The sequence below is a fragment of the Oryza brachyantha genome, chromosome 2, assembly GCF_000231095.2.
Source record: "Oryza brachyantha chromosome 2, ObraRS2, whole genome shotgun sequence".
Taxonomy (NCBI): domain Eukaryota; kingdom Viridiplantae; phylum Streptophyta; class Magnoliopsida; order Poales; family Poaceae; genus Oryza; species Oryza brachyantha.
Genome location: NC_023164.2, coordinates 11,985,646 through 12,008,741, shown reverse-complemented (window position 1 = coordinate 12,008,741; position 23,096 = coordinate 11,985,646). Strand labels below are relative to the sequence as shown.

General features: G+C 45.7%; 1 protein-coding gene across 2 annotated transcripts; it reads right to left on the bottom strand.

Moving 5' to 3' along the window:
• Positions 1 to 601: 601 nt before the first annotated feature.
• LOC102719171 (transcription factor bHLH121-like) lies at positions 602 to 7,434 on the bottom strand. Of its 2 annotated transcripts, none has more exons than XM_006665019.3 (5): positions 7,195 to 7,434; positions 6,522 to 6,643; positions 1,726 to 1,853; positions 1,123 to 1,641; positions 602 to 1,002 (listed from the first exon to the last, which is right to left on the bottom strand). In XM_006665019.3, exons 1-5 carry the CDS (start codon positions 7,266 to 7,268, stop codon positions 832 to 834), a joined length of 1,014 nt encoding a protein of 337 aa, XP_006665082.1. In that variant the 5' UTR covers positions 7,269 to 7,434; the 3' UTR covers positions 602 to 831. The 2 variants fall into 2 exon arrangements, with proteins under 2 accessions (XP_006665082.1, XP_015699052.1); XM_015843566.2 differs by lacking the exon at positions 7,195 to 7,434 and adding an exon at positions 6,809 to 7,071.
• Between the last annotated feature and the right edge of the window lie 15,662 nt (positions 7,435 to 23,096).

The window sequence follows — 23,096 nt, the reverse complement described above, 5'->3', positions numbered from 1 at the left end:
GTGTTTGTTTGAGAGGGAGTAAGTTAACTTAGCCTGGCAAGAAAAACATAGTATATGATTAATTAATTATTAATTATTAAAAAAATAAAAATAGATTAATAAGATTTTTTAAAATAACTTTTTTATATAGAACTTTTAAAAAAAATACACCGTTTAATAGTTCGAGAAACAAAATACACCGTTTAATAGTTTGAGAAACGTACGCGTGAAAAATAAGAGGTTAAGTTACCTTAGGGGCAACGAATGCGGCCTTACAGTGGTAACATAGAAAAACAGTTTAATTATATCGCGCGTCACACTCGATTTAGAACTAGTTTACTTTCACTGACATGCAACATGAAATAAACTAGCTTCAATTGCTGCCTAGAGTACAGAGTGAATACTGGAAACCATGTCAAATAAAATACTTGGCGTGTTCCAATTAATTGTATAATGCTTGATGTGCAATCTGAGTTGATCTACCAGGTAACTAGTGAACCATGATATACGATATGGTTAATAAGTAGTTGTTCGTCAAGATATTCATGAAAAATGCTACTCCAGGTGAACTATGAAATGTATTAGTTTTTGACACATATCTAGTCATTCAAGTCCCGGAAAGTATTTGAAATTGCCATAGAAGAGTGTGGGTAACTATGGCTCATTCATAAATCATAACCATGGGATATGGCTTTATCTAACCAGATCTACTTTGCCTATACGTCTCCTAATTTGTCAAATCCCTGATATTACGAACTGTGCACATTCATCGGTTGAAGTGACAGCAGATTACACCACACATGCAGACCAAGGGATGTCAGGAAAGATCACTAATACTTCATATATACTTGTCTATATATGTACTGTCGATCGTTTATCATCACCAACTGATCCATCTTCAGCACTGTCAGAGACATCTGGAGGGCCACTGGAAGAGCATCTGCTTGAACTGCTGCTTTCTGTAACAGTGCTACCATTAGTTTCCTGTATGCACTGCTTTTTTTTCAAGTCAGAAGAGGAATCCTGTGATAATGACAAACACAAATTAAATATGGGCTCATCTCCCTCTGATCTACTTTGAACAAAGAAAGGGTAAAATATGGTGATCATGTACAGAAAAACTGAAAATCGGACGACCCTTACCTTGCTAGCAAGCTCTGATTGTAGCGGGGCCGAGGAACCAGGAGTTTTTAGTTCCAGATCAGTTGCAACGTCATTAAAGTCATCATCACTTTTCCCTCTACAACTTGCTTCCTGCAGTTTAGACGACTTGCTCCTACAGTCTTGTGCCATAGAGTGAGATCGATTACTACTTGAATGCTGAACTGGAGCATTGAATTGGTTAGATGGTTGATCAGTAGGAGGATGGACGGGTCGAGTGTATGCCATGTAAGGTGTGCATGGATTGGGGACGGTTCCAGATGTTTGATTTTGGAAGTAAGGGTATGCCTGTAACTGTGGGTGCATAGGAACAGCACCAGAAGGTATAGGGACTGGGACCGAGAAGGGATATGGTGGGGGTGGCCCAATGACAACAGAAGGCTCCATTCCAGTCCATGGGTACAACACACGCGATCGTTGATGAAACTGGGTATTCAGATTATCAACCTCAAACTTCAGTGAAGCTTTCTCGTCTCTGAGTTCATTCTTTTCCTGAGTCAACTACAAGCACCAGGAGAAAAGCAATTTAGATATTTGAATATTTCTGTCGCCTGTGGCTGACCTACTTCTTTATACATATATTACCTCCCGTGCTTCTTCTGAGAGTGAAGTATATTCAGCTTTAAGCTTGTTCACCTGGGAAGTCAAATCTTTCAGCATTTGAATTGAATCACCAAGGATAGTCGCCTTATCATTCCTGGGTCGATCTGGATCTGTATATTTGAACAACTAGACAGCATCAGTTGAATAAGTCTAGCGATTCTGATATTGCATGCATGCAGCTAGTAAAGAGTGTTAATAATTTTCAAGTGTTTAATTAATCTTAATTATGCAGAAGCTATCAGCATGTTAATAGACAAGGATCCTCCGCATATTCCAAGTTTGTTTCTATGCTAGTTTCCACTGATCAACCTTTATCATCACAGGTGCAACCGGTAAGGCAGCTGACTGTAAACTTAGGGCCAGTTTGTGGTTGCTGCAGGAATCTAGTTAGAGAAATCTTTTACTAATTCAAGTCAGATTTTTCTATTACAGCTCTATTTCAAATGATTCCCACTATATAATCCAAAAATAAATAGTGTTTAAAGTCACCGCAGTATCAAACAAAGAATGGAAAACAAGGGTACTGGTTGATATGGTCAAATAAAGTGCTGCAAAGATAATGACTGGACAGAATTTGCACATGAGACTAGCAAACGGAGGACATAAATATCAACCCTGCACCTCCTGAGTGAACTAATATAGAGGACTGGACTTAGCAAATACCAAACTATAAGCACATGACACCTACCGTGAATTGAATTCTAAATTTTGAACTGCCATAACATGGACTCTTCATCTTTCCTATTCAACTAGCAGACCACCCTCACTAGATGGTTTGGATTTCTTGTAGGGCCTATTCGTTTCGAAGGAAAAACAAAGGATCCAATTCTTAAGGATTGAATTCCTTGGAAAGACATTCGATTTGTAGGAATGAACTACAGGAAATCAAAGGAAATTTTCCCTTCCTACAAGATATAGAGAGAAAACATGGAAAAATTTCCATCCACTCAAATCTCTTGGAAAAATTCCTATGGACTGGTGTTGCCATACATCCCTATTCCTCTACTTTCCTATTCCTTTGGGTTGAAATTCCTCCAAACCGAATAAGCCCGTCTAGTTGTATGCAACCTTCCTTTCCTAATATTAATGGGCTTCCTACTTATTTATAAAATTAATAATTAGATACCTTTTTGGCGAAGCCTATTCCTGCTAGGACTCTTGTGTGCCTCTCTTTTGCTCCCAGAATTTGTCCACAGCAGTTATCATCAGATTCTTTGCTGTCCAATAGCACTAGAATTCTAATCAACATCTGTGCTTCTGCAACATGATCACTGCTGCACCTTGTTCTAGGACCCTATCTAAAACACCGGCAGAAAAAAAAAAAACTCAGCCAACTGGGAAACAAAATTTCGTTTTTATAAGACAAAAACTATGTGGACATTTTCTTGTACATTTCGTTAATGGCTGCATTCTGCTTAAGTTGCTATTTGGGCCACAACTATCCCAGCTCAAGAAATTTAACCAGAGTCACCAAAAAATACAACTTTACCTCAAACAATAAACAAGTGAAGCTAATGGCAATGCCAGCTTTGTCTGGCTTACCAATTGTTATCTAAAAAATAATAAGTAGGCTAATTAAAAGCACTTAACCAAAACTATCATGAAGAGAACAGAAAAGGTTTAGCAACATAACGAGATTCAGTTACACTTTACAAGATGAAAACCAGAAATGTCTGCTGAACAGAGGGGGTGATTGTTTAGCTTTTTCATTAAAAAAACCAAACGACATATTTACAAATGAAAAATAATTTGTGAATAGAACTTTTATATATGTGTTCTTAGAGATCTAAAAGACAAGGCTGAAAAATGAACTACGATGAAAAAACACCAAAATCTCCTCCAACTGTAAGGTTGAAAATTCAAATTTTGGCTTATAAGCATAAGCAGAAGCGAAAAGATGGGGCAGGTAATAGTGAGACCCTAACTAGTTAGAAAACATTTCTATGATACATATAACGGTAAGCACTAAGTAGTTGCACCCCACTACTCATATGCATAGCCACATTACTGCATAAGTACTGTGCAATACAGAGATCTATACAAAAGTGGCATATAGAGGTGTGTTACTTAAACACAAAATTAATATACACAAAAAACAATATTATATTCAAAGAGAAATCCATTCAATATCTCAAATATTGGTTCCAAGTGTTTTGTTCAAGCTATCATAAAAGATGCTAAATAATATTGAGTCAAATGATCTTGTGAAAAAAAATATTAACAGACAGCCTGAAAAGAACAATAATTATTAGGACTTGTAAAAGTTTTGAAAAATGATAAATACACGGTGGCATGAAATTTCACAGTACTATAATCTGTCAGCTAACTAATTGCCAGGATGCCAATAGCACCCCGCCCACTAGATCTCCCATCTATGGGGACCTTAAACTAAAACTGTAAGTATGTAAACACTGGTAAATCTTATTAGAACATGTCATGCGAAAGTAGAGATGTCTCCATGATGGTAAATGAGCTCTTGCAAGTGTAGAACATCCACGTAAACACATGATGAATAGTTGAGCACATCCCTCGACCGTAAATGCATCCCACAACCATAAAAAGCAGCCTGAACATGTCTATCAACCATAAATTCTGTCGCCTTTTGCAATCAGAAAGTTCATCTGTTACATACAAAGCACTAAACATCTACTATGCTTGTAGGGTCACTGTCTCGATTGATGTTGAGGCAACCTGTAAATGGATAATTGGGTTCAGCAGGCCTGTGCATACCAGCTGGAGCCACAAAATTAAAGGTTGCTGGGGGTGGAAGAGGTGGAGCACCAGACAGTTTCTAGCACTGGAGGTGGAGTGCCGGGTGGCACTTGGCAGCAGAGGCAGAGTGACAGGGGAATTGGAGCACCGCGTGTCACCTGGCGGCATAGTTACAGAAGGCGGAGCACTGGGGAATGGCTGGCAGTAAAGGGCAGAAAGTGCTAGGGAGGGAGGGCAGCACATGGTAGTGAAGGCACAGAAGCTTGGGTGGCAGAGGGGAGAGCAACTGGGGAGGTTGAGCTACAGAAGAGGGTGGCAGTCTAAGGTGTAGTAGAACACAGTGCTGGTGCTGAGGGGCCCACAAAGGCAACAGTCATGATACTTACAATGAGGTCAACCGGTGATGCTCAGTGGTGATGAGCGTGCCACTGCTTTTTGAGTGATCTCTCGCTGTTTTCCACAAGTGAATTGGCATTGTGTCTGGTCACCAGCATAGTCGTTGAGACGGGGGAGAGAGAGAAGACCATGGAGAAATAAACCTACAAATCCTCTGGTCTACTAAAAATCTGAAATTAATCATGATGGCTCATTTACAATTGCAGTAGTTTTGTTTATAGTCACAATGGCTTAGTTTACAGACACGGTGGTCTGTTTACCATTGTGGTAGTTCATTGACAAGCATTCAGTAGGTCCTTTACAGCTTCGATTTATCATGCCTCCGATCTTCACTTTCCCTCCTCCCCCGCCTTAGTAAAAAGTTTACTGTCATCATCGAGCGATGCTACTTTTACTCTTAAATGCTGTGATGGTTACTACTGGGTGTGGTATAGTAGTCTAATTAATTGATATTAATTAAGAGTAAATTCCATAAAATAACAAGTACTTTGACAAAGCTATCGGTTTGATAGAACTTTAGCCAGACCATTTCAGAATGATACAATGATAGTTGACAATTTTATCATAAAAATGCAGCTACATCAGCGATGGGATCAATCAGATTAAGCCCACACCTCAGACACAAATGGTACTCATGCCATTACTTGTTGAGCCCACCTGTCTGACAAAGTTGCACTTTTGTAATAAGACCAAACATTATTTCAGCCGTTTTCTGAAAAGTCCAGTGAAAGTTGCAGTAAATTGATAGTTTTAACAAAACAGTTACAGTATTATAAAAATTACTCCACTAATAGTATAAAACAATGATACAGTTAATACTTGATGGTTGGAGTATTAGTATAATGTATAATATTTTGATTTCAAAGAAGTACTACTGAGTATTTTTGGAGAGATTAAGGCTAAGAGAATGAGGATTGTGATTGTCTCATCTACGGAAGTAGATGAGAAAATTAGATAAGGGTTATGATTTAAAATGGGCATGTGCACAGGTGATGGTTCAATATTTTAAAACATACAATTCTTAAAAAACGATTGCAAATAGCAAAATAAATAAAATAACAGTCAGGACAAAGTAGAAAACTGAGCAGTAACCATAGTAAGGGGTAGCCAGTAATATTGTAAGACAAGGTTAAAAAATCTTGACACTGACCATGGACTTGCTAGGAACAATAAATACTACATCAACCCAAACAGAGAGTTGACATCTGTTAAACAGGAAGTGAACCTCAAGAATGAACAAAAACAAAAGTTTTTATCAAGTCAAGCAGTAGTGGTCTTTGAGGGGAAGGGAAGTAATCCATTTGTCAAGCACTATCTAACTTGGGATATTCCGAATGCTAAGGAACACAGGTGCGCTTGTAAAGGTCCAAAAATGGTATTAGGCACAGATGCATTCAGGAATGTTATCTTTATATATTGTGCAAAAGAATGTAGTATCAGTTGTTAGTACAAGGGTGAATATGTAGATCCTTGGGTTAAAAAACGAATAGGTAAATCCTTCAACTAATACATGCTTTCAAGAAACAAGCTCTCGACAGCTTATTCTATAAGATAATTCGTCCTTTGTTTAATTATATGATTTTTCAAGTCATAACCCACAGAAGTAACTAGAACCAACAAAAATCCCTGAACATCAAACAAGAAAGCTATGATGAAGCAGTCTGACATACCGAGTGTACTTGCCAGTTCCTGGAACTGCTCGTTCAATTTATCCCTTCGCATTTTCTCACGATCAGCCTTCTGAACCTTGCGCGTGCCAACCAAACCCTGGGTTTTACATTCTGTTCTTCCGCTGTTAGCAATGTAATCTGTTGTTAGCGCGCAGATATATGAGTCGCGACTATTTTAGACAACAGTGTAACCATAGAACCGCCACTAGATGGTTAACGTCTTAATTAGTGGGGTTTCAGAAACAAAAAATTGTCTTAATTAGTACTCCTACAAGTAAAATGCTCACGCTCACGCATGTCTTCTTGTCGCAGCGCCCACAAACCCTACGCGTGGGAATATCAAAGGTAATAAAACTCAGCCCGTGATCTAAGCCATTTGATTTCGGGAGGAGTTACAGGAATCCGCGGAATTGGACGGTGCACAAGGCTGCTCTCGATTTGCATCATGAAACCGAGCTCGCTCGCTCTACACGCAACAGATTCCGCCTAGTCCCGCATCCCATAGAAGCTAGCCAGATTTGAGCAACAGGAGGCTACGATGATTCCTAGAGAGCTGGCTCTCCAAAACCGCGAACCCGGCGAAGGAATCGCGAAACCCTGCCCGAGAATTGCAAGAAAGAATCCGTGGGGGGTTAAGTAAAGGGGGGCAAGAGAAGCGAGGGAGCGGGACGACCTGGTGGAGTCTGCGGGGCACGCGCCGTCGCGTGGGAAGAAGCCGCCCTGCGCCTGGTGGCCGCGCGGATCCATGGTGACGCGGAGCCGCGGCGCGTGGTCGCCTCCCTCCCTCCCCCCTTGCGTGCACGCGGCGCGGGGGAGCTGAAGGATGGAATTTTTTTTTCTTTTCTTTTTTACCGCCGTTGAGGGAAGATGGATACTAGTTGGGGGAGGCCAAGTGCTCCCATCGCTTCCAAAACTCTCACAATTTTCATATTCGGATGGCTTGCATTTTGCCCAGCCGCCCGGCCCCTTCACCTCTCGGGAAAAAGATTTACTGTTACTTTTGATTTGATTTGTGAATTAGATGTTTTTATATCTTAAAAGAGTGGTGATATGTTGTAGCATCTTTTATTTAAGGAGGCACGATATCTAGTTTTGAAATAGGGCCGGTATTAAATATTATACCTTTCATGATATCAGATCTGATACCGCACCAGTACCGGTGATATCAGGACGGCGATAACTGATACTCAGTTAGTACCAATTGCTACTAGGATAGTATAAATTGATACCCTGTCGGTAATGATTAATACCAAGATGATTACTTCGTACTCAAGAAGCCCTTACGCATCATATTTGAGCATTGAACGTGTCAGGTTGTCACTGTCACCCATTGGTACCAACCAATACCTAATAAGTATCAAGTTTGATATTATTACATAAATGAAATGTATAAAATGTGCAGTTGCAGTAAGGAGACCAACACCTTTGCATGCATAGAACCATTTGATGTGTCATGTTTAATAATGAAGTAAATGCTATCAAGTGCTATGAACGAAATTAAACGGTGTGTGGTCTTCAGAGTTAAAGACGATCACTCCATATTTGAATACATGTAGATATGTATATGAGATTATAGAAGGAACATAGAATCATGTTATTAGTTGAGAAGCTAAGAGATAATCATGTTGGTTAGTTGAGAAGACAGAGATATCATGTTAATTAGTTGAGAAAAAAATGGATAATTATGTTAATTAGTTAAAGTAGACATATGTAAAATGATGTCTAATATGTCGCGTCGACGGAAGTCAGAACTGATTGAGAATACCTTGCGGGGGAATGGGAATGAGATCTCGTCCTATAGCATTTTCGTTTACTTAATTGTATTCCCATCTATAATGTGAATAGACAGAAGTATTCTTTATATGGGATTGAAGCGAGGGGAACATAAACAAGTTATCTTTATGTCTCTTTCACTCTTCACTGTGCTACAGCTAGATTGCTCATGTCCCAACCCCACCATTCCCAAAGCCTATTCTAAGTTGCCTTCTCATCCACGGCTGTTTGCATCGTGATGGCCGCATGCAACACCTACACTGCGCCCATCAACAACGATGTCATCCAGGCTAGGCCATGTTGTTTTGACACACTCAACACATACTTGTCTCATGTGTGGGGTTCTTGATCTTGTTTGGCTATCGTGCGCATATCATATCTCATTTTTATTAGTTTATTTAGCTCATGGTAGTTCTTTGATGGTGGGATGGCGACATGTTGGGCAGACAAAGTAGGTGGTGGCACCATGAAAAAGTGAATGAGATAGAGAGGATGCTTGTCTTAGTTCTGCTCACTTTAATCCTAGGCAAGGGAATTTAGGTTCACTCACATTGGAAAAGAGCGCAAAAGTGAAAAAAAAAGGCATTCTGACGTACAACCTCGGTTCAAGAATTGCATTTTGATGGATCCTATTTGCGAGGTGGCATTTTGAGCTAAGCCCTTTTTATGAACGCAGATTTCCTAATTTCTCCTCTTTCAATCTTCAGGCATGTTGTTTTAATAACTTTGAGCATGAATATTTCCCTGGTAAAATACACCGTATTTTATATGAAGGGGTCCAGTTTTGTATGTATTATAAAACACTTCTTTTTCAAATAGAGACGTCACATTGGGAATACAAGAGTTGATACGTTTATTGTAGCATCTAAAATTTCATAGGGAAGATATTCTTTTTAAACAAAGTAAATCATATCAAATAATAAAAAGGTTTGCACCCTTGATGTTACATGAAAGAGAAACAAAAGATATAGTAACACAGAGTAGAGAGACTTCATATATTGGAGCCATACCAAATATGAGCATAATAATGACCCTTTTGTACGGCTCTAACTCCTATAGAAGCAGAGTCTAGAAATGGAGCTATGGAGTTGCTCGAACCTAGCTCCACCTCGTAAGTTTAGTTTTTTTTTTATATCACTATAGCCTGCTCCATTCTCATTTTACATGAAGTTGAAACTGTTTGGCTAAACTTCAGCTCTAGAAAAGGTGAAGCTAGAGTTGAAATTGTGCCAAACAGGCACTAACTATGCTGACCAACTCTAGGATGTAGCAAAATTTTATGAACAAAAATTAAATATGAGTTGTTTCCTATTAGTGATTAATGTGATATTTTAGAGAAAAAATGATGTGGCTTTTAGTGATTATGATGTTATGTTTTTTGAGGACAAGCCATGTTACATCTTAGAGAAAAAGAATGTATCAGCAAAATAAAGTTTATGTTTTTTATTTAATCCATTAACCATCATAAGTTCCTGAAAAATCTTGATTGTTGGACTACTAAAAAGTTAATCTAAATTTTGTTTGTGTATTCCAACCTCTAATTAAGTTGTGTTCAAGTGCCCTTGACATGGAAAAGGAACTGTGGATTAGCATATAATTAATTAAGTATTAGCTAAAGAACTTAAGAGTGGATTAATATGATTTTAAAAGGTAACTTTACTATAGAACAGTTTTATAAAAAAAATACACTATTTAATAGTTCGGGAGTCGTTTGCATAAAAAATGAGAGAAGAAACACCCTTAAATATATAGTATGTATAACAACAGCTCTATTCGAGCAGGTACAATAGGAGCTTTTAGCTGGTGATAATGTGTACATGCTGGCGAAAATGATGATTTGGCAAAGGAATGAGTGGAGAGAGAGAGAGAGTGAGCCAATGACTATTTAGTCTACGACTATACACATTCTCCAATGCAAGACTGCAAGAGAGGCATCACCAGACTAGCTCCTACCAGCCCATGCTCCAAGGACCGATCAAACAAATCAGGTAGAGAAGCAGTATTGCTCATTGACATATGGTCCAAATAGCAAGCGGGACTCACATGTCAATAAACAGTAACTACAAATGATTTTAATTTGGCAAAGAGCGTCTAGAGATAAAAGGTTGAATAAAGAATTGAGAAACAAATAGATAAATTCTTTGTGTAGATGATGTAATAGCAAGCTATTGTACACACTATGTGTTATGTGTTATTAAGTTATCTCTACTGCTTATGTGGATTTTTGGAGCCAATATACTATTAAACTTGCTCTTCTACACCCCTTCCATGGGTTCATATCATCTACTATTATGGTAGTGCATTATAGACACTGACATGTGGGCCCGTATGAGAGTGGGACCCATATATTACTAGCTACAATAATGGTGTCATTATGATAGAGGATACACAACCCCTCCCACACAGGACTGACCCACGCTCACGATTCCACTACCTCCCATCATACACACGGTACACCCCTCCTAAGAGTGTCCCCTCGCACATCCTACCTAACGGTCTTCCGCAGACATTCTCAAATGTCAAGTTAAGAAAATGGAACGATCTCTCCACCCTAACAAAACCAAACGAAATAGTCCACCTAACAAAACAGGAGAAAAACAACAAGACAATCTACCCCCCTTAAAAAATGGAGAACACCCAAGACATGAGCTCGTCCATGCCAAGAAAAACTAAGGAACATGAGTCATTCATAAAATATTGCATGAGCCCGTCTGTGGAATACCGATCTCTCTGCCCTAACAAAACCATACAATAAATAAAAGAAACAATATCTCTCCACCCTAACAAAACCAAAGAATAAATAAAAGGTAGAAATTAGGTCTTGAAACCAATACCCACTATATTAGAGCAAATTGTTCTAGCACATTGACCACAACAAAATTTTGTAGTTAAATTACTTGATTATTCTCTCGTATTACTAGGAACACTGTCACGCCCAGAAATTCCTCACATGAATTTCTGAACTTAATTGTGTATTGTATTGTATTGCAGGAGAAGCTTTCGTTACACCACGATTGCCCGTCCATACTCCATCACGCCTACCCTTGCCTGGGTACGTCAAATAGTTTGAAGTCATGCTCCAAATCCCACCTTACCCATTTCGGCATGTGGTTAGCACTTAATTACTTCCAGGGTTTTCCGTGAACCGGTCCTTAATTACCATGGGTGCGACTCTCAAAACCATGCACCCACAGCCTACCATTATCAATATTTTAGTTGACATTAACCCGAACCGGGTAGTGAATCAATATCTGAGCTATTCAGAACTAAGCATGATTAAATGTGATCCCATGAGCTATTTGTTCTAAGCATGGCTAAGCATTAACCTAGGCCTAACTCTAGTCAATTTACCCCTGGTCCAGCAATGAATAAAGTTGGATAAACAACGGCATAATAATAAGGTTTACCCGAAAATAGCATAAAGTAAGTACTTTAATTAAGACAATGCATATTTGAAATAAATAAGCAAGGAATTTGCAATAATGGGTTCAATATGTTCAAGGATGAGTGTCACTTGCCTTGCTCTGGCCCTTGGGGAACTTCGGTGACGATCTCGAAGTAAACCGGCTCTTCGGCGGGGTCCGAATCTAGGCGACACAGCACAAAAATAAATAAAACAGGCACAAACTCTACTGAAACAGCAAAAGAAACTATTTAATGGATTCTTGATAATTTTATGAATTTAATGAAATTTGAATGGACCTAAACGGAGACTAGATGAATTACTTATGAATTTTAGAAGTTTTCTGGGTTTTTTAACTAAACAGAAAAGTCCTAAATCAATTATTGCGCAATTAATGGGGCTGCTGACGTCAGCGAGGAGAGAGGAAGCTGACGGCTGACAGGTGGGGACCACCTGTCGGTGAGAGAGAGGGAGAGGGAGAGACTGACACGCGGGACCCACGGGAGGAGAGAGGAAGGAGGGGCGCGGGGGAGACTGACGGGTGGGGCCCACTCGTCAGCGAGAGAGGAACAGAGCAGAGCGCGGCTCGGGCGGACGGCGGCGACCGGCGGGAGCGGCGGGCGACGCGGCGGCGGCGCACGGCGACGGCGGCGCGACGGCGACGACAGGCGAGGGGCGACGGCGCGACGGCGACGACGGCCGGGGCGGCGACGCACGGGCGCAACCCGGCAGACCAGCGGCGACGGCGGCTGGCGAGCAGCGACGGCGCGTCACGCGCGGGTGCAAGCGACGGCGGCCAGACGTCGGCGACGCGGAGGCGACGACGACCACGGCGGCCGGCGGGAGGACGAGCTTCGGTCTCGTCCGGCGACGGCGCGCGACTCGGTGGCGGTCGGCCGGAAAGGGGGAGAAAGAGGGGAGGAGGGTGCGGGGGCTCACCGGCGGCGGCGAGGGCGCGGGCGGGTCGGCAAGACCGAGGCGGAGGTGGCGACGCGGGCGGGTGCGGGAGATCGGCGGTGGCGGCGGAGATCGATCGGCGGCGGCGAGGCGACCGGGCGCGACGGCGACGGCGCGACGGAGGAATGCGCGGCGCGGGGACGCTCACCAGCGACGACGAGGATGGCGACCGGTCGGCGACAGCGGCGCGGAGGTGATGACGCGGCTGGACAACGGCGAAGGCGTCCGACGACGAAGTTGCGCGGCGGCGGCGAGAGGCAGCAGCGCGGCGGCGACACGAGCGACGGCGGAAAGTGAGCGACGGCGCGTGGCGGCTCGGGATTTATAGGGTGGCGGCACCGGCTAGGGCGGGCGGAGGTTGGAGACCGAGTCGGCGACGACGCGGTCTCGGCGGCGGCGGTTGCGGCGACGGCGCGGAGTCCGGCTCGGACGCGGCGCGACGCGGGCGCGGCGGGCGAAGCAGTCACTGACAGGTGGGCCCCACCTGTCAGTGGCGCGAGAGAGAGGAGGGAGGCGGCGCGGACTCGTGGCGCGGGCGTCGCGGCGAGCTGGGCCGAAGCCGCGGCCCAGGCGGGGGCGCGCGCTGGCGGGCGGAGGGAGGCCGGCTCGGCTGGGCCGGCCCGGGAAGGAAAAGGAAAAGAAAAAGAAAAGGAAAAAGAGAGAGGGAGGAAAATTGGACTTCGGCCCAATTTGAGAAGGAAGGGAAAAAGAAAGGAAAAAGGAGGGAAAAAGGAAAACCCCACTTTGCCGAGTTTTAAATTAATTTGTTTGGCCAAATTTTATACTTCTGCAATTTAAATTTAAATCCTGTTAGTCGATTTGCGAGCCTCGATTTAATTGAATTAATTCCTTTTAGAGGGATTTTTCCTGAGTTAATTAAGCCAATTGTTATTTACGGATTTCTTTTTACGATTTAGTCTTAGGACGAAACTCCGGGTGTGACAAACCTACCCCCTTAAACGGAATCTCGACCCCGAGATTCGGAGGCACTGGCGAAGAGGTGCGGATGGGCGGCCTTGAGCTCATCTTCTCTTTCCCATGTCGCTTCTTCTTCTGAGTGGTGACTCCACTGAACTCTGCAGAATCTGATCACACGGTTCCGAGTCTTCCTTTCACTGGTTTCTAGAATCCGTGCTGGCTTCTCCACATAAGTTAGATCTTCCTGCAGGTCGATGTGCTCGGAGTTGGTCTGTTTCTCAGGCACACGGAGACACTTCTTGAGCTGCGACACATGGAACACGTCATGGATTCCGGCCATGTTAGCGGGGAGTTCCAACTGATACGCAACTTCTCCCCTGCGTTCCACTATCCGGTATGTTCCCACGAAACGTGGTGCCAATTTTCCTTTGGTCTGAAACCGGTGTACTCCTCGCAAAGGTGTGACGCGGAGGTACACATAGTCTCCTGCTTCGAAGGCTAAGTCCCTTCGACGATTATCTGCATAACTCTTCTGTCTGGTTTGAGCTGTTTTCAACCTTTCGCGGATTATTCTGACCTTCTCTTCGGCCTGGCTTAGAACTTCAGTCCCAAAAACTTGACGTTCTCCTGTTTGATCCCAGAAGAGGGGTGTACGACACTTTCGCCCATACAATGCTTCAAAAGGTGCCATCTGAAGACTGGCTTGATAACTGTTGTTGTATGAGAACTCTGCATACGGTAGGTTCTTATCCCACGTTCCACCAAAGTCGAGAGCGCAAGCTCTGAGCATATCTTCAAGAATCTGATTTACCCTCTCTGTCTGACCATCTGTCTGTGGATGATAAGCCGTACTGAAGTTCAGTCGGGTTCCTAATTCTTCCTGTAGCTTCTGCCAAAACTTTGAAGTAAACTGACTCCCTCGGTCAGAAACGATCTTCTTCGGTACTCCATGTAGACACATGATCCTAGCCAAGTAAATCTCGGCTAATCTTTTCCCTGAGTAGGTAGTGTGAACTGGTATGAAATGAGCAACCTTTGTCAATCGATCAACAATTACCCAAATCGAGTCATGACCGGCAGCGGTCCTTGGTAAACCAGTGATGAAATCCATCCCGATTTCTTCCCACTTCCATTCTGGAATCTAGAGAGGTTGCAATAGTCTTGCTGGCCTTTGGTGTTCTGCTTTGACTCGTTGACAAACATCGCACAAGGCGACGTATTCTGCAATTTCTCTCTTCATACTGACCCACCAAAACTTTTCCTTGAGATCCTGATACATCTTGGTACTCCCGGGGTGAATAGAGTACTAGGTTTGATGAGCTTCTTGGAGTATCAACTCCTTTAACTCCTTGTCATCTGGTACGCACAACCTGTTTCCCATCCAGATTGTCCCATGTTCATCTTCCGAAAAATCTCGAGTTTTACCAACTCGCATGTTTTTCTTTAGCTCGGCTATCTCCGGATCATTTGCTTGGGATTGGCGAACTTGATCCACCAAAGTAGGCTGTGCTTCTAGAGCTGCCACAAAGCCCTCTTCGACCAAACCCAAATTTAGTCATTCAAACTCCTGTTGCAACTGCTCACAAACTTCTGTTGTTACCGCAGTATTGCAGTAATTCTTCCGGCTCAAAGCATCTGCAACTACATTTGCTTTGCCTGGATGGTAATGGATACTTAAATCATAATCCTTGATCAATTCCAACCATCTTCGTTGGCGGAGATTTAGATCCGGTTGTGTAAAGATATACTTTAAACTCTTATGATCCGTATATACTTCACACTTGTTACCGATCAAGTAGTGTCGCCAAATCTTTAGGGCATGCACGACAGCTGCTAGTTCCAAATCATGAGTCGGATAGTTACCCTCATGTGGTCTTAGTTGGCGAGAGGCGTAAGCAACCACCTTTCCTTCTTGCATTAGCACACATCCCAGTCCTGATCTGGATGCGTCACAGTAAACCTGGAAGTCTTTCTTCTGATCTGGCAAAACCAACACGGGTGCCGAAACCAACCTTTGCTTGAGCTCTTCAAAACTCCTATCGCACTCACTTGACCACTTGAACTTCTCTTCCTTTTTCAACAACTGTGTCATTGGCTTGGCTATCTTTGAGAAATTCTCAATGAACCGGCGGTAATAGCCCGCAAGTCCTAAGTAACTCCTGATTTGGGAAACCGTCTTAGGCGGGGTCCACTTGATCACTGACTCCACATTACTGGGGTCTACTGCTACACCTTGGGCATTGATCACATGGCCAAGGAACCTCACTTCATGCAGCCAAAAATCACACTTGCTGAACTTGGCATACAATTGGTGTTCTCTTAGCTTCTCTAGCACAATCCGCAAATGTTGCTCGTGCTCTTCTTCTGACTTGGAGTAGATAAGAATGTCATCGATGAAGACAACCACAAACTTATCCAGGTATTCCATGAACACCTTATTCATGAGATTCATGAAGAATGCTGGGGCATTAGTAAGTCCAAACGACATTACCGTACACTCATACAAGCCATAGCGAGTAGTGAATGCCATCTTAGGGATATCTTCTTCCCGAATTCTCAACTGGTGATACCCTGATCTCAAATCGATCTTGGAGAAAACTTTGGCTCCCTTCAACTGATCAAATAGGTCATCAATCCTTGGCAGAGGATACTTATTCTTGATGGTAACATCGTTCAAAGCACGATAGTCCACACACATTCTCTTAGTTTTGTCCTTCTTCTCAACAAAAATAACCGGGGCACCCCAAGGCGAGGTACTCGGTCGGATATAACCTTTCTGGAGCTGTTCATCCACTTGCTTCTTCACTTCTGCCATCTCATTGGCGGCCATCCTGTAGGGTCTCTTATAGATCGGTGCGGTTCCGGGTACCAAGTCGATACGGAACTCGATCTCTCTTTCTGGCGGCATCGTTGTGAGATCATCTGGAAACACCTCCGGATACTCACAAACCACTGGTATGTCTTCCAACTTCTTTGGACCTTTGACTTTTTCCGAGGGCTGTTCTTCGGCTTCCATCTGATTCAAACAAGTCCTGGTTGACACTGACTCCAGCGACTGATAAGTCACCACTTTACCTTCTTCGCTGGTCAAGGTGATTGTACACTTGGCACAATCAATCACTCCTTGATGCTTGGTAAGCCAGTCCATTCCCAAAATGACATCTAGGTCTTTATATTCGAGAAGGATGAGATTGGCTAGAAAGGGTGTCCCTTGGATTTCTATGGGCACATCAGGGCTATAAAGGTCCGAAAACATACTATGCCCTGGAGTATTAACCCGCATCGGGTCTCTTAACTTTTCCCTTTTTAACCCAAGCATTCCCACAAACTTCCTTGAAATAAACGAGTGTGTAGCACCAGAATCAAAAAGTACTGTAGAGGTACGGAGTTGACAGGAAACGTACCCAGTATTACTTCTGGCGCAGCCTATGCTTCTTCGGCGGTGACGTGATTCACGCGAGCTTGCACGAACCTTTGCCCACTGCGCTTCGGCTTCGGGCACTTGTCAGCAAAGTGACCTGGGTCGCCACAGTTGTAGCACACCCCAGGCTTTGCACCTGCATCCCTCCTGGCTGGAGGAGGTTGAGCTGTCGGTGGAGGAGCATTCTGTTGCCGGGGAGCTGGTGCAGGAAGAGCACGCTGAGTAGGAGCGCGCTGGGATGAACCGCTGGAGAAGTTGCTGGGATTGTAAGGACGATGTTGGCGGACAATGAAGGTTGATTGCCCGTGCTGCTGATTCGAAGGATAGGGGCCGGTGTAGAATCGGGGCTTCTGAGGAGGCGGCTGGTTAGACCTGAACTGCGAAGCCTTCCTCTTCTTGTCCATCTGGAGGTGCTGGTCCTCTTGGCGGATGGCCTTGTCTACTAGTCTCTCAAAATCAGCATAGTCGCCCGAAAGCAACTGCTTCTTCAGTTCATCATCCAAACCTCCGAGGAACTTTTCTTGTCTTTCGGCGTCGGTACGGACGTCCTCGGGAGCGTATCGCGCTAGGCGATTGAACTCATGAAGGTACTCAGTCACCGTCTTGGTACCTTGCTGCAATGCGCGGAACTCATGCTTCTTCTGTGTGACTATCCCGTCGGGGATATGGGCCTTGCGGAAATTAAGACAGAATTCCGCCCAAGTTACTTCCGTGGTAGCGGTGCGGGTAGCCAGGAAATTATCCCACCAAGCAGAGGCGGGACCCATCAGTTGATGTGCGGCGAAGGAAACCTTTTCTTGGTCAGTGCACTGCAGTAGGTTGAGCTTCTTCTCAATGGCATGGAGCCAATCACTTGCCTCCATGGGGTTGGTGGTGCTTGAGAAAGTTGGGGGACGAACACGGAGAAACTCCGGCAACTTGGACTGCACTGGGGGTGGTCCCTGCTGTTGCTGGTTGTTCTAACTTTGATTTAGAAGCTGCTGTAGCATTTGTTGGTGCTGCTGCTGTTGCTGTTGCATCTGCTGCATCATCCAAGAGAGCATCTGCGTCTGGTTAGCAAGAATCTGGGCGAGCGACGGGTTCTCTGGTGGAGGCGGCGGGGGCGGTCCTCCGGTGCTGGACTGGTCGGTGTCGCGGTTGCCGTGGCGGGTGTTCACCATCTGCGGGGGCGGGAGGAACAGAAAGAGAAAGAAGAAAAAGAAACGACTAAGCAAACAGGGGCTTTATTTAATTAGTGAACTGTAATTGTGTTGCTTAAGAAACACACTTAAAACCACACAACTCCTGGCGGTACAACCATAACCCCACTACTGCTATGGTTCACCACTAGCCCCAAGCGAAGCAAACCTAACACACCAAAACTAGCACACAACGACTAAAACGAAGCTAAGGCGACGTCTAGGGCACGGAAGGAGAGCGACGATCGACGACAGGGGACGGATCTTCTTCCTCGTCTTCAGAGCGGCTTCTTGAGTTGCTAGGGAGACCATCTTCATCTTCACCAGAAGCGGACTCGCTGCTGCTAGAGACCGTGACGACCCTGTTGCGGTTCCTTGCTGCGTTGAACGGGGAGACACCTTCCTCGGGCACTGGGGTCGGAGAGGTTGGCACCATCTGCATCAAGGGTCTTGGTTCATCCGGGGCACCAGGGTAAGACTGAACTCTTGGCGGCCCACGGGTTCGCTTCCTTGCCGTAGTGCGACACCTTGCACCTCCGGGCTCTGGGAGTCCTTTAAGCCTGGCATTCTCCTTCTTCAAGCGGTCGACCTCATCTTGCAGACGAACGATCTGAGTGAGCTTGGCGTCGTTCAGAGCCTTGGACACTTCGTGGAGGTCGTGATGCATCTGGTCGAGGCCCTGCAGCACCGTGCACATCCTACCGAAGGTAGGGTCTTGCTCACTTCGGGCAGACCGAAACCTACTAACCATGGAATTGGGTCCACGACCAGGGTGATACCGGTAAGCCGAATGTCGAAACGTCAGGTCATGCCTGGCCCTGAGCGTTGTCATCAGACTGTAGGCAGCTTCCTGGCAGGCATGCTCATGTGAACCTTCAGCTCCTTCTGCTTCCAAGTTAGGGAGGAAACCGGGGATTCCATGCAGCTCCAATCTTACTCGGTGGGGAAACTCGCCTTCCAGAGGATGAATCGTGGTGTACTCCGGCTCATAGGGGTATCCTGCGGTGAACGAGACTCTTGCCAACTCTGCCACGAATCCAGCCATCCCGTTTCCACGATGGTACAAAGGGTGGTCAGCCATCTAAAGAACACAAGGATTTGGAATCAATAGATGCAAAATTTTATTTCAAGATAAATAAATCATAAAAGAAAGAAAGTAAATAAAGTTTTACCCATAAATCGATTTACTCACACTTTTCAATCAAAGGGGTTTTATCTTTTTAAAACACTCACGCTTTTGAAAAACACCAACCCATTTTCAAAACACTCTAACTTTCGCAAACTATGCACAAACATGAAAAGCAGAGGGCTCTTAGGGTTTCCATTGGGCTGATCCTATGGTCAAAGGAGGCTCTGATACCAACTTGTCACGCCCAGAAATTCCTCACACGAATTTCTGAACTTAATTGTGTATTAAATCCCTGTCCAGGACTAGCCAGGGTACACAAAAAGACAATGTTGATTACATAACCATCGTTCTTAGAAACAACTGAAAATTACACTTATTCTAGCGGAAATGCAGCGGAAAGAAAAACAAAGGGTAGACCAGCTCCAGCGGGTACGGCTCCAGTCCACAGGCAACACTTCGACGGCGGAACAGCTCACTCCTGAGAGACACCTCCATCGGACTCTGCTTCTAGCTCTGGGTTGGGAAAGTTAAGCAATGCTGAGTACAAACCACCGTACTCAACAAGTAACACGGACAAGGGGAGAATAAATGATGCAACGGGATTTACAAGGACAGGCTAGGGGTAGTTGCGATAAAGCAGCAGTTTAAATAAATAACAGAGCTTAAAGAATAAAGGTAATTAAGTACAGTAAAGCATAAATAAAATAAGCAGTTGTAATGTACCACAACACTGTTCAACGTTACACCACGTTGCAACAGGCCCAACCACTACTCAACGTTACACCACGTTGCAGTAGTCCCAAGTGATAACAAGTTTACTCAAGTTATTAGGGTTCACTAATCACAGTGAAGCTGGGAGTTCGCCCGTAACCGTGGGCACGGCTATTCGAATAGTTTATACTCTGATCAGAGGTGTACTACTGTACCCACAAGACACGACTCCACTACACTTGAACGTGCGCCAACATACCACCACGGCATACCGGAAAGGAGACCGTGATAGGACCCGTTACACAACCCTCCCTATTTAATCGCACCACACTTCAGGTTTCACCCCCTCCTTTACACCAAGTCGGGCAGTCCCCTCTTGTGCCTTGGTAGATCCGGAAGCAGGAGAAGCTTTCGTTACACCACGATTGCCCGTCCATACTCCATCACGCCTACCCTTGCCTGGGTACGTCAAATAGTTTGAAGTCATGCTCCAAATCCCACCTTACCCATTTCGGCATGTGGTTAGCACTTAATTACTTCCAGGGTTTCCCGTGAACCGGTCCTTAATTACCATGGGTGCGACTCTCAAAACCATGCACCCACAGCCCACCATTATCAATATTTTAGTTGACATTAACCCGAACCGGGTAGTGAATCAATATCTGAGCTATTCAGAACTAAGCATGAGTAAATGTGATCCCATGAGCTATTTGTTCTAAGCATGGCTAAGCATTAACCTAGGCCTAACTCTAGTCAATTTACCCCTGGTCCAGCAATGAATAAAGTTGGATAAACAACGGCATAATAATAAGGTTTACCCGAAAATAGCATAAAGTAAGTACTTTAATTAAGACAATGCATATTTGAAATAAATAAGCAAGGAATTTGCAATAATGGGTTCAATATGTTCAAGGATGAGTGTCACTTGCCTTGCTCTGGCCCTTGGGGAACTTCGGCGACGATCTCGAAGTAAACCGGCTCTTCGGCGGGGTCCGAATCTAGGCGACACAGCACAAAAATAAATAAAACAGGCACAAACTCTACTGAAACAGCAAAAGAAACTATTTTTAATGGATTCTTGATAATTTTATGAATTTAATCAAATTTGAATGGACCTAAACGGAGACTAGATGAATTACTTATGAATTTTAGAAGTTTTCTGGGTTTTTTAACTAAACAGAAAAGTCATAAATCAATTATTGCGCAATTAATGGGGCTGCTGACGTCAGCGAGGAGAGAGGAAGCTGACGGCTGACAGGTGGAGACCACCTGTCGGTGAGAGAGAGGGAGAGGGAGAGACTGACACGCGGGACCCACGGGAGGAGAGAGGAAGGAGGGGCGCGGGGGAGACTGACGGGTGGGGCCCACTCGTCAGCGAGAGAGGAACAGAGCAGAGCGCGGCTCGGGCGGACGGCGGCGACCGGCGGGAGCGGCGGGCGACGTGGCGGCGGCGCACGGCGACGGCGGCACGACGGCGACGACCGGCGAGGGGCGACGGCGCGACGCCGACGACGGCCGGGGCGGCGACGCACGGGCGCAACCCGGCAGACCAGCGGCGACGGCGGCTGGCGAGCAGCGACGGCGCGGCACGCGTGGGTGCAAGCGACGGCGGCCAGACGTCGGCGACGCGGAGGCGATGACGACCACGGCGGCCGGCGGGAGGGGCGAGCTTCGGTCTCGTCCGGCGACGGCGCGTGACTCGGCGGCGGTCGGCCGGAAAGGGGGAGAAAGAGGGGAGGAGGGTGCGGGGGCTCACCGGCGGCGGCGAGGGCGCGGGCGGGTCGGCGAGACCGAGGCGGAGGTGGCGACGCGGGCGGGTGCGGGAGATCGGCGGTGGCGGCGGAGATCGATCGGCGGCGGCGAGGCGACCGGGCGCGACGGCGACGGCGCGACGGAGGAATGCGCGGCGCGGGGACGCTCACCAGCGACGACGAGGATGGCGACCGGTCGGCGACAGCGGCGCGGAGGTGATGACGCGGCTGGACAACGGCGAAGGCGTCCGACGGCGAAGTTGCGCGGCGGCGGCGAGAGGCAGCAGCGCGGCGGCGACACGAGCGACGGCGGAAAGTGAGCGACGGCGCGTGGCGGCTCGGGATTTATAGGGTGGCGGCACCGGCTAGGGCGGGCGGAGGTTGGAGACCGAGTCGGCGACGACGCGGTCTCGGCGGCGGCGGTTGCGGCGACGGCGCGGAGTCCGGCTCGGACGCGGCACGACGCGGGCGCGGCGGGCGAAGCAGTCACTGACAGGTGGGCCCCACCTGTCAGTGGCGCGAGAGAGAGGAGGGAGGCGGCGCGGACTCGCGGCGCGGGCGTCGCGGCGAGCTGGGCCGAAGCCGCGGCCCAGGCGGGGGCGCGCGCTGGCGGGCGGAGGGAGGCCGGCTCGGCTGGGCCGGCCCGGGAAGGAAAAGGAAAAGAAAAAGAAAAGGAAAAAGAGAGAGGGAGGAAAATTGGACTTCGGCCCAATTTGAGAAGGAAGGGAAAAAGAAAGGAAAAAGGAGGGAAAAAGGAAAACCCCACTTTGCCGAGTTTTAAATTAATTTGTTTGGCCAAATTTTATACTTCTGCAATTTAAATTTAAATCCTGTTAGTCGATTTGCGAGCCTCGATTTAATTGAATTAATTCCTTTTAGAGGGATTTTTCCTGAGTTAATTAAGCCAATTGTTATTTACGGATTTCTTTTTACGATTTAGGCTTAGGACGAAACTCCGGGTGTGACAAACACTGCTATGTGGTACTGCATCTATGTAGTAATGTCACAAAATAAATATTGTAATAGCATGCACAATAATTAATAACCTATTATGTCATGTTGTTAGTACCCATTATACTTGGTGTTATTGAACATGACCACCGATGTTACTGCATATTTTGAAGCATGTTCCGATGCAACTTCTTTTGGGGATGGGATGAGGGGTTGGAGTGGAGACGACAGGAAGGTAGGGGTAGGTGTCATGTGAAAGAACAAGGTCAAAACCAATGTGATGTGTCAGTCTCCCATGTGCATGTGCATGAGCACACCGAGGAAGGGTTGGAACTTAGAGGTGTGCACAATCGAGGAGACTTGTGTCTAGGTGGGTGGAGAGT